Genomic DNA, 12,580 nt, shown 5'->3' on the forward strand with positions numbered 1-12,580 from the left:
TGCATACGATGCAGTTTTTTCAGGATGATACTTAGCAGATCCTAAAGCACGTGACTGCAATAGAATGACACTTCTTCGACATATTAGCCTCGTAACAACAACAATACCTGTCACTCTGAATATCTCCACTCACAGGTTCTGCTTTTGTTAACTGAAGAAGCTGCTTTCCTGTCTTTGGAGACAAAGCAATGCAGCAAAGCTGCAGCTCAGAGAGACAAAACCAAAATTATATGCCGGGTATGAAAAGCCCTTTTTATAAATGAGTATTTCTAAAAATGTATGAGTGTACTTATTTTATTTATTGAAGTAGACAGGCAGTAAGCAGAGGTCTCGCCTATAATCTTGGGCTAATTTGAATGCTCTTCACATTTATGTGAGAATGTCAAGCCTTAATCTTTAAAGAAATACTTAAATCGCTCACAGAATAATGGAATTTAAATTTTGTAAATGAGGCAACATGTATTTTCTAATATAATTCAGAATATTCTTCTGAAAAAAAAACAAGTTTGTGTGTTTTACAGAATCTACCTTCACATAAGAGCCGAGATGCTGTTGCATAAGATTCCCTTCCAAAGGTAAAAAAATACATATTTTGCCAGTGCTATGGTGAAATGTGTTTTGCTTATGTTATAAAAATCAACTTCCATGATGCTTAACATGTCATTTTCTCTCATAAAGACCTCAGTTAACGAAATGTGCATCTTTGAACTGATGCTATATATGAAACATAAATGGCTGTGTGTTAAGTCAAAACAAATCTATGAAGCACATAAACTGACATACTATAACTTTCAGTTTATGTGGTTATAGTGCAATACATGCACTGCAAATAATGTGCATTAGACTGAAAGTGTACTAGCCTATATTATGGAGCAGCACAGGGTCTGGATCAGCAGCTGTGAGTGGAAGAGGACTCTGGATCAGTCTCAGTGAGAGTAGCAGCACCAGACCCTGGATCAGTGTAAGTTAGAGGAAGAAGAACAGCACCAGACTATGGATCAGTATCAGTGAGAGTAGCAGCACCAGACTCTGGATCAGTATCAGTGAGAGTAGCAGCACCAGACTCTGGATCAGTATCAGTGAGAGGAAGAGGAACAGCACCAGACTCTGGATCAGTATCAGTGAGAGTAGCAGCACCAGACTCTGGATCAGAATCAGTGAGAGTAGCAGCACCAGACTCTGGATCAGTATCAGTGAGAGTAGCAGCACCAGACTCTGGATCAGTCTCAGTGAGAGTAGCAGCACCAGACCCTGGATCAGAATCAGTGAGAGTAGCAGCACCAGACTCTGGATCAGTATCAGTGAGAGGAAGAGGAACAGCACCAGACTCTGGATCAGTATCAGTGAGAGTAGGAGCACCAGACTCTGGATCAGTATCAGTGAGAGTAGCAGCACCAGACTCTGGATCAGTATCAGTGAGAGGAAGAGGAACAGCACCAGACTCTGGATCAGTATCAGTGAGAGTAGCAGCACCAGACTCTGGATCAGTATCAGTGAGAGTAGCAGCACCAGACTCTGGATCAGTATCAGTGAGAGTAGCAGCACCAGACTCTGGATCAGTATCAGTGAGAGTAGGAGCACCAGACTCTGGATCAGTATCAGTGAGAGTAGGAGGAACAGCACCAGACTCTGGATCAGTATCAGTGAGAGGGAGAGGAACAGCACCAGACTCTGGATCAGTATCAGTGAGAGTAGGAGGAACAGCACCAGACTCTGGATCAGTATCAGTGAGAGTAGGAGCACCAGACTCTGGATCAGTATCAGTGAGAGTAGCAGCACCAGACTCTGGATCAGTATCAGTGAGAGTAGCAGCACCAGACTCTGGATCAGTATATGTGAGAGGAAGAGGAACAGCACCAGACTCTGGATCAGTATCAGTGAGAGTAGCAGCACCAGACTCTGGATCAGTATCTGTGAGAGGAAGAGGAACAGCACCAGACTCTGGATCAGTATCAGTGAGAGGGAGAGGAACAGCACCAGACTCTGGATCAGTATCAGTGAGAGTAGCAGCACCAGACTCTGGATCAGTATCAGTGAGAGTAGCAGCACCAGACTCTGGATCAGTATCAGTGAGAGGAAGAGGAACAGTACCAGACTCTGGATCAGTATCAGTGAGAGTAGCAGCACCAGACTCTGGATCAGTATCAGTGAGAGTAGCAGCACCAGACTCTGCATCAGAATCAGTCAGAGTAGCAGCACCAGACTCTGGATCAGTATCAGTGAGAGTAGGAGCACCAGACTCTGGATCAGTATCAGTGAGAGTAGCAGCACCAGACTCTGGATCAGTATCAGTGAGAGTAGCAGCACCAGACTCTGGATCAGAATCAGTGAGAGTAGCAGCACCAGACTCTGGATCAGTATCAGTGAAAGTAGCAGCACCAGACTCTGGATCAGTATCAGTGAGAGTAGCAGCACCAGACTCTGGATCAGTATCTGTGAGAGGAAGAGGAACAGCACCAGACTCTGGATCAGTATCAGTGAGAGTAGGAGGAACAGCACCAGACTCTGGATCAGTATCAGTGAGAGGGAGAGGAACAGCACCAGACTCTGGATCAGTATCAGTGAGAGTAGGAGGAACAGCACCAGACTCTGGATCAGTATCAGTGAGAGTAGCAGCACCAGACTCTGCATCAGAATCAGTGAGAGTAGCAGCACCAGACTCTGGATCAGTATCAGTGAGAGTTGCAGCACCAGACTCTGGATCAGTATCAGTGAGAGTAGCAGCACCAGACTCTGGATCAGTATCAGTGAGAGGGAGAGGAACAGCACCAGACTCTGGATCAGTATCAGTGAGAGTAGGAGGAACAGCACCAGACTCTGGATCAGTATCAGTGAGAGGGAGAGGAACAGCACCAGACTCTGGATCAGTATCAGTGAGAGTAGCAGCACCAGACTCTGGATCAGTATCAGTGAGAGTAGCAGCACCAGACTCTGGATCAGTATCAGTGAGAGTAGCAGCACCAGACTCTGGATCAGTATCAGTGAGAGTAGGAGCACCAGACTCTGGATCAGTATCAGTGAGAGTAGCAGCACCAGACTCTGGATCAGTATCAGTCAGAGCAGCAGCACCAGACTCTGGATCAGAATCAGTGAGAGTAGCAGCACCAGACTCTGGATCAGAATCAGTGAGAGTAGCAGCACCAGACTCTGGATCAGTATCTGTGAGAGGAAGAGGAACAGCACCAGACTCTGGATCAGTATCAGTGAGAATAGGAGCACCAGACTCTGGATCAGTATCAGTGAGAGTAGCAGCACCAGACTCTGGATCAGCAGCTGTTCGAGGGGATGAAAATGGTCACCCCCAAGCCTCTTGGTAAAGTTAGTAAGTTATTTTACGTATATTTTCTACCATCCAAGCCAACACCAATTATGTATCTCTAAATGCTGATGTAAAATCAGATGAATCAGAGGAATATTGATGTTTTACAATTAACATTCATTTATTTGTCTTTTTTTCTAATTTGGTTTAAAACAATGTATTGAATGTAATGCAAATAAATATTGTTTCAATCATTCAATTTCAAATTTGTCTCAATACATTTAATATTTGGTGGATGAAATCATTATTATTTTTAATGAATGTCCCTGGAATGAAGCACATTAACATTGTGAGGGCAAATTAATTTACAGAGAGGGGGAGTGTAAAGTAAGTTTTCCTTATTAAAAAAAGAAAAAAAAGATTATTAATTTTTATCCTATACCCTTGTGGCAAGCACTGGTTTATTTTAATTTGATACTTGCCCATTGGGAATCAAACATGGTTACTATTGTTATATAGTAAGTATGTTAGGGAAATTAATTACTTTTTTTATAAGCCTCTTGCCAGTCTGTAAAGGCATTTCCCTCTTTTTAATCATTTCATCAGCTTGCATCTCTCCTTGGTGTACGATATACCCACTGTATATCCTATGGCTTAATTCCTCATGACATATCATGAGATGTGTAAGGTTACGACAAATGAGAACAATTTGCTTTTGGTCAAATTTAAGATGCCAGCATTCCCAATTCCTTAATGTTCAGGAAAACATTTTCCTGGAGAGCCACTGGTTTTCATTATTTCATTCTTCCTCACTTAGTTAACTGGCCTCCACTGGTTACTTTAGTCTGAATTGGTTTCTGATTTAAAATAAAAACAAAAACATTTGGAGATTCATGAGGATGGCCAGGAATATACAGTATAGCAAAAAGTAATATCATAGAAGCAATTTTGACACATGAAATGTAACAAACAAAAACTCGGCACTGTCCCTGACCTGGTCTCACTTTGCACAGATTGAAAAGGGAGTTTGTGAGAAATCGGGAAAGGGGGAGTGAGACGGAGAGAGAGAGAAGAGAGGGGGAACAGAGAGGGAGGGGCACTCACAGAGTTTACCTTGGACGTCTCAGTAGATGAAGTCTCACCTCCATCACCTCTCACTGCCTCCTTATCCCACTGAAGTCATGTGACTGACCGTCACCTTGAGATACCAATCCCAGATCCCAGATGCTTCCGAGCCTTGTGTGTGATGAAATATATGCCTGCTTCCCAGTGCTCATACCTCTCTTTCCCATGAGCTGGTGCGATGGGAAAACTGGAGTACCAGAGATGATGATGATGATGATGATGATTATTATTATTATTATTATTGTGAGTATGCCACTGATGCAAACACAACACAAAAAAAAGTGTTTTTGTATCAATACTTTTAATATGAGAGAGAGTGAGTGAGAGAGAGAGAGAGTGAGAAAGAGAGCGAGAAAAAGAGTGAGAGAGAGAGCGAGAAAGCGAGAGAGACTGCCCCCCCATGTGCCCTGTGGCCAGCTTTCTCTTCCTGTGCACAGCAAAAACACCCCAGCCGGTCTGGGTTGGCACTTATCTCCTGTTGTTCTGACATTAAACAGGTGCTATGAACATCACAGAGCCGTGCAATTGATAATGCTTTCATTTTACAGGATAGAGCCAAAAGAAAGCAGTTCAATTAAGGAGTGAATTACAGTCTTACCCCCAAAAATGTAATGTAATGTAATGCATTTGCATGGGGAAATGCATTACATTACATTACATTAAATTATAGTATTTCTAGAAAGCTAGGAAAGCTCACTGAGCACTTTTACACCTACTTATTAATGTGATTATCTAATCAGCCAATTGTGTGGCAGCAGTGCAATGCTTACAATCATGCAGATACAGGTCAGAAGCTTCAGTTAATGTTCACATCAATGTGGTAAAGATTTGATCTAAGTAACTTTGAGTATCTCAGAAACTGCTGATCTGGGATTTCCACGCACAACAGTCTTTAGAGTTTGCAGAGAAAGGTGCGAAAAACAAAAAGAACATCCAGTGAGCGGCAGTTCTGTGGGCAGAAATGTGCTATTAATGAGAGAGGTCAGAGGAGAATGGCCAGACTGGTCAAAGCTGACAGGAAGGTGACAGTAATGTAATTAACCACACAACAGTGGTATGCAGAAGAGCATCTCTGAACACACAATGCATCATAGGCTACAGCAGACTTAATAAGTCTAAAAAATAGTCTAATAAATACCTATTAAAGTGCTCACTGAGTTTATAACTTAAATACGATTGTTGTTTAATTTTGTGAATCGTAGTGTGAAAACAGTAAAACATTTTGAAATGTATCTCTTCGAACACTGCTCGGATGTGTTGCATACTGTGCTGAGAGCAAGTAGCTATAGCTATTGATATTCGTTCATTTTTGACCCACATGAAGCCCTAATCTTGCAGCTCTTTTCAGGCTTAACATTGGCAAATAATAAACAAATTGCATCCTTGTTTCTCCTAACACAGGGCGCTCACCCCATTTGCATGTCTCTGTCTTTCTGGCTGTCAGGGATGAAGCGGGTGTTAGGACTGTGAATGAATACCCATCCTCATGTGAGGTGTGGGCATCGCAAATAGAAATGGTTTTGTTAAATGTGGAAAAACAGGTGTGTCTTAGCACTGCCTATATCTGCACCTCTGATGTGAGAATTAAAAATTTCTGTCTCGCACCTTTCTTCATTAAGCATGGTTAGAAGCAGAATATTCAGTCGTAATATAAAGCTAATTATCTATTTCCAAGTGTTCTAAAAACCTCCGGATGGAAACAGTGACTGCATACAACCTTTAAGTTAATGGTGGGTAGTCATGATTAACATGGAACCCCAGGCTTTATTTTCCCAAGGTGAACTTTAACTGGCACTTGAATGTCACAGGGGTTGGAGAATGTCATAGGGTCAATGCAGGCTGTAGAATCCTTTAAATCCATGTTAACTAGTTTTACAAATTCCCTTTGCTGCTCCTCCTGTCAGTAAATTCTTGCTCACGCTTCTTGTTTATGCATTGATATTGTGATCTACTGCTTTGTTGTCCTTGGACTGCATTACACTTCTGTCAATCACATCTGCTGCTCTGAAATGATTGTCTAGTCAGGTGCTTTTTAGACCATAAAAACCACAACAATGGCTTTCAGGCTGCTTACCACAGGTACACAGCACTTTGTGCTAATGTCAATGGTTGAAATACCCTTGCTGAAACGCATGAACTGTTGTTCTTTCACTATTCATATTAGTCTGCCAATGTACGGGGAACGCATAATTTTATGTTATTTATTTAGTTGCATATGTGTTTTATGCAATTATTTTCATGGTCAGTTGCTTGCTTAAATTGGTTAAGGAGGCTGCATATTCAAATACGTAACACACTGTTACCAGCACTACCAAAATGAGGCACGGAGAAATTTTTTTTTCTATTTTGGATTCAATTTTATTAAAGAACATTGTCCAAGCTATAAAGTGACAAGGTGCTTCTTGAAATCATATTATTAAAAAAACTCATAAAGAAGTGTTCAAGTTGCAAGAGATTTTTGTGTGTGTGAGAGAGAGAGAGAGAGAGAGAGAGAGAGAGAGAGAGAGAGAGAGAGAGAGAGAGAGAGAGAGAGAGAGAGAGAGAGAGTAGTGTAGTGGCTGAGGACCTGAGTTTGTTCCTCAGAAATAGGACACTGCCATTATACCCTTGAGCAAAGTACCTTCTCCCAATGGCTTGAGTAAAATGTCCAGCTGTATAAATGAACAGTGCTGCATGTAATTCCCTCTGGATACAGGGAAATAAATAATGCAATTTCTCAAGCTAACTGCCATTTCTCATGTTTCCTTGCAGTACACTCACACTCCTAACTCTATTTTCAGCAGACGGAGAAGTGTTCACTGCACAATCCACCCAGTATCATCCATCACCTATCAGGAGCCAGGACTGAAAAAGGAGATAATTGCAACAACATACAATATTTTAACAACTTGTCTCTTCCTGAGATGTAGCACATATATTTTGACATTTCCAGTGTTGTTTACAAATAAAATAAACATGATGAACTTGAAGGAAAGATGAAAAGTTAAGCCATTTTATCAGAAGTCAAATTTTTCGGCAGTGGCTGAAATTTTTAGCTTTTGGTGGCAGTTACTTTACCGAAGCAGACTAGCCTCCCATAACCAGAATCATATTCAAAACATGTGGACCACACAGAAATGTAAAAATGATTCTTTAGACCAGGGGTGTCAAACTCAAGTCCTGGAGGGCTGCAGTGTCCGGTGTTTGGGGTTTCCTATCAATCAGCAGCCAATTAAGGCCTTGAGAAGAAGGTGTGTGGGCTCTTTAGCCAATGAAAGACTTGGAAATTAATCTCTTGTGCTGACACACACCAAAGATCAGCAGACACTGCGGCCCACCAGGACTGGAGTTTGACACCCTGCTTTAGACTTTCATTGTTTTTTCTATTTTACCTTTCATTTCCTATTGTGTCCCCCCCCCCCCCCAAAAAAAAAAAGAACCATACATTAGAGACTGAATATAATAATAAACGAGCAAGCACGTTACTGCTGCAGCAGAGAATGGAACTGTGAAATCACAAACGATCCAGCTAGTCTCAGAGCCTGTCTCTAATGCACTGTGTTTGATCTGACACCGCTCAAGATATATTTCATGGTTAGACATCAGAAACAAGGCACCTATCAGTTATGCCACATCTGCAAGACTTCAATGTCTTTCTGATGAATTGCTGAATGGGCCTGTCTTTTTAATCTGCACTGCTTTCCAGGGCATTTGCTTATGAAGGCAGCTGTCTGAGAGTGCCTTTATAGTTCAGAGACAGACTCGGCTTCCAGAGCATTCCGTCCTTATTGCATTTGAGGCATGGGAGACCTTTGAAAGAAAGGCAAGTCTGTCTGACCTTTCACATCCTAAATCACACCCTATATCATAGGGACACTGCATATTCCAATCACTGTACCCCACAGTGTCCAGGAAAGGTCACATAATACACCATGAATGTTCAGCAAAATGATACTGACATCCAAACTGACTGTTACTACTTACTACTAATAATGCTACTAATACCACTACTGCGACTACTAATACTAATACTAGTATTACTACTACTACTACTATAACTACATCAATTATTATTATTATTATTATTATTATTATTATTATTATTATTATTATTATTTGTTTTTTCATGTTTTCAAGGCAATACTGTGAACCTGAGAACCGTGAATCTCATCAGTGAGAACAGTGAATCACACTATGCAACCAATATCTAATTTATGATGAAGATAATACAATCAATTTGTATCCATAGCTGTGAAATACAGACATATACTCCAGGGTATAGGATAAAAGACATGCAAGCACAGACTATACTCCTCCATACAGGCTAATTTAATTTCATGGCTGCATATGCATTCATGGCTGCGTTTGGTAGTCCTGTATAATTAGCTCACCATGTTACAGAGCTGCGATATGCTTGAAAGGAAACCTTAAAGAGAAATCCAAAGAGTGCATATTCCCCTCCCGCAAGTCAAAGCATAGTGCACCTATCACCGCATTTGGACATAATTACTGCGAGTACTGGAATGATTGGGTTTAAAATAGACCTCCCCCCATTTTCTCATGCCGCCATCTTATCTTTTGAAGAGCGGACTCTTAATTTCCATTTTTAAATGAAATAAAGATAAATGATTAGTTGGCAAGCAGAAGCCAGTCTTAAAGCAGCCCTGACAGACTTGTAGAATGTGCTGATGATTCACCTGCTTTATGGGCTGGAGATGGACATGAGAGAAGACCTTCAAGAAAGATTTTACAGATTTATAGACAACAGAATGTGGTTCTGTTCTACTTGACATTTTTGATCCTTGAGCTGAAGTGGAGACAACAGCTGTCCCAGGTTTTCAGCTGAAGGAACTGATTCATTTATTCACCATATCGCTTTAGCTTCAATTTATAATGATTTTATGAAATAAATACATGCTGGCCATAAAGAGGGTCAACTAGTACAGCACTTATGTACAAAACACACACTTATTATTAACATCAACATTATATACAGTAACATTATTTTTGCGAACACATAATCATTCATATGTCAAAGTGTGCACGTGTGTGTGTATGTGAGAATGTGTGTGCGCATGTGTGAAAACCAGAATATTTTAAAAAGTGTTCAGCATGTTGGGAACTTTCAGGGGCTTAAAGTCAGCTGTAAAGACCGGTTTTTTACCTTCACTTCCTTAACTACTTGTAAATTGGAAGTAAACCCTTGACCCTCTCAGAGCAGTGTCTGGGCTGTGTGTGTGAAGAGTCCATCTGTATGCAGTTACCACCAGGCTTCATTAGGTTCCCATCTGCCACTGCGGATAACTGCATAAACATTTCTGCTGCAAGGACCATTGAGCAGTAAAATTATGTATGCTTTGGGTTTTTTTATATTTTATTTTTATTTTATTTTTTTAGAAGGCTGTGTGTGTGTTTGTGTGTATGTGTGAGTGTGAGTTGTATGTGTGTCTGTGAGTGTGTGGGGTGAGCGTGTGTGTGCGCGCACGTCTTTTAATCCTAGTGTCTGTTGTTAGTCGAGCGTGTGTTTTGCTCTGCTAACTGCAGCAAGCCTTGCGCCCATTCAAGATACATCATTGTGAGAAATGCCTGCCTGACCCTGAACCAGGGGCAAGCTCTAATGCTTGGTATTCAGATGGAGGAGCTGGTAAATATGCTCAATCCCTCTTACTTGCCAGAAATCAGTTGTGAATGATAAGTGACTTGGCACTAATTATGATGGTCAAATACACTTACCCGCCCACACATATGCACAAAAACAGATGCGCGCCACACACACACACACATGCATGTACGTGTGCGAGCACACACACACACACTCACACTCACACAGGTGGCATATGTAATAGACCTGGGGATGTTAAGGCTTCCTTAATGTCAAATAAATTAATTGATGAAAATGAGCTGACTATTTATTCTTTGACAAAGGTACATGACTGGGACACGCACGATCAGTGGTTTGATCCCCGGTGTAGCCACAATAAGATCCGTACAGCTGTTGGGCCCTTGACCCTGCATTGCTCCAGGGGAGGACTATCTCCTGCTTAGTCTAATCAACTGTACGTCGCTCTGGATAAATACCATTAAGTAATGTAATGTAATGTAATGTAATGCCATTAATGTAATGTAATGTAATGCAATGCCATTAATGTAATGTAATGTAATGGGTGGGCATGGCGTGGCTCCGTCCCCACCACTACCCCTCCACAGACACACACCAGACCACAAGAAACAAGGACAAAAATATAATAAATGAAACCCTGACTAACACTTGTTATAACAGATGCCCTTAATTTATACAAAGTCAAAAAGGTGCTCTTTTCTTATATTATATTATATGTATTATATTATACCATGCTCTATGGTCAGATACCATAATCGCAATCATGCAGCTCACAGTTTGCACACAATATTGAGACACAGAAAGGGTGCAACAAATGTTCATTTCTTCTTCAGTTGCAAAAGCTTGTAAAACATGCAGACGGAATCAGTGATGTAATCAATCACCACCTCCAAAAACCTCCTCCAATATCTCTCATCTCAAACCTTGTTGGTATAAATGACCTATGACACCCATCCAGATTGAGTCCACGGAATTAGGCAACTACCGCAAAAGCAGTATCTGAAATACGTGCACGTGTCGACATGTTTTTGAGAGATATTTGGTGACTCACTGAAAATGTAAAGTGAAAGCCAGTTGCAGTTCAGTCAGTCAATAGATACACATTATAACATTTACCGCAGTGCCAGTGAGCATGAGCTGGACCAAAATGCAATTATGGAAGCTTCTAGAAGCAGTAGACTGAGCGAGCTGGTTTGACACCTGCTGCTAATGTTCTTCTGGCAGGAAGAATGGGGTGGCATGGACGTGGGGCTCCATCAACGTGTTTACAATGTTACGGCTGCTTTGGAGAAGCATCGAGGCTGGGGGAAAGGATGGGGGTAGGGTCGTCTCACTGAAAATTTATGCTGTCAAGCCATACAAGAAAGAAGCTGCTGGCAAAGTGTTGCTCTCTCTTGTTGTTCCAAACCAAGTTTCTCTTGGGGCAAATGTGCTAAGTAGGTCATGCTTTGTAAGACTGCTATTTCCTGTGGATACTGCATTAATATTTAATGCACATTAACCAACTTTTCCCTGAAGGAAGAGGGTGGGGTGTAATATCAATAATGCGGCCATCTAGTCTAAGTAAACACCATATTCTTTTTACCACCAACCTGTCTACACATATTACACTAATTAAAACACATTAGGAAATTCCTAATGAGCTACCAATGAAATATTATCTTGGCTTGCCCATTATTACTGGGGAGTGTTTGACAAAGCTCTCCCCACATGCATTTTTAGTTCATCTTAGGGAAGAAAAAAAAAAAAAAAACTGCCTCTCTCTGGGTTATTCTGAAGCCCCTTTTGAGCTAATAAAATTCTAAAACTTTATACCGGACAACTGTATCTGTCTCCTATCATTTGGCACACGCCAGTTTCCTTCAGTGCAAGTTTTCATTTTCGCTCAGTTTATTTCTTCTTGATTTCATCTCAAATTCTTAACTCAATCAATTTGAAATGTGTTTGACTCAGCCCTTGATTATAGAGTGATGTGGATCAGCTGTTGATTAGTGGCTTGGAGACTGGCAGGTCATTGGTCATTGGGAGCAGCTGTGGTGCATTTTCACTTATCCAGTGAGATGACACCCTTCCTGTTGACTTCAAAAGAGGCAGGAAATGGCATACCTGATTTGATTTTGGACCCTGCCATCTCTTACTATACTCCTTATGTCAGCAGCTACCTTGAAACTCAGCTAGGACTTTTGGTTGAGATTTTCATGACTTTACTTGTCAGACTGATGGTGGATAAACTGTTGGAGTATTGGGAGCCTAACTATTTTCATGTTCTGTTTAAAAACACACCTTTGCTGGGTCACCTGTGTTCGGCTAGTCATTGCGAGTCTGTTTCTTGTCTAAATGATTGTCCAACCCTGCAAGCTTATTTATTTTTTATTTTAAGTTCTGAAAACCCTCCTCCAATCCACGTAATTCCTTTTGATAATTGCTGTTCACTAAAGTATTATTCTACAGGGTAAGGGAGAAAAAAAAAATCCTTGTGTGTTCATGTACCTTTGTCAGGTTGTTCATACTTTACCTTATGTGGTTGGAACTTATTCAGACTCCTCCTTGGTCAGCTGGGGTTTGGGGGGCAATGGGACTGCAATGCACGTGTTGTG

The 12,580-nt window shown here is 41.2% G+C and overlaps 1 protein-coding gene across 1 annotated transcript; it reads right to left on the minus strand.

Moving 5' to 3' along the window:
* Positions 1-991: 991 nt before the first annotated feature.
* LOC133116300 (serine-aspartate repeat-containing protein F-like) lies at positions 992-12,114 on the minus strand. Its single transcript, XM_061225739.1, has 3 exons — positions 12,090-12,114; positions 1,978-3,273; positions 992-1,911 (listed from the first exon to the last, which is right to left on the minus strand). The coding sequence occupies exons 1-3, from the start codon at positions 12,112-12,114 to the stop codon at positions 992-994; spliced, it is 2,241 nt and encodes a 746-aa protein (XP_061081723.1).
* Between the last annotated feature and the right edge of the window lie 466 nt (positions 12,115-12,580).

This window comes from Conger conger, chromosome 17 (assembly GCF_963514075.1).
Source record: "Conger conger chromosome 17, fConCon1.1, whole genome shotgun sequence".
Classification (NCBI taxonomy): Eukaryota; Metazoa; Chordata; class Actinopteri; order Anguilliformes; family Congridae; genus Conger; species Conger conger.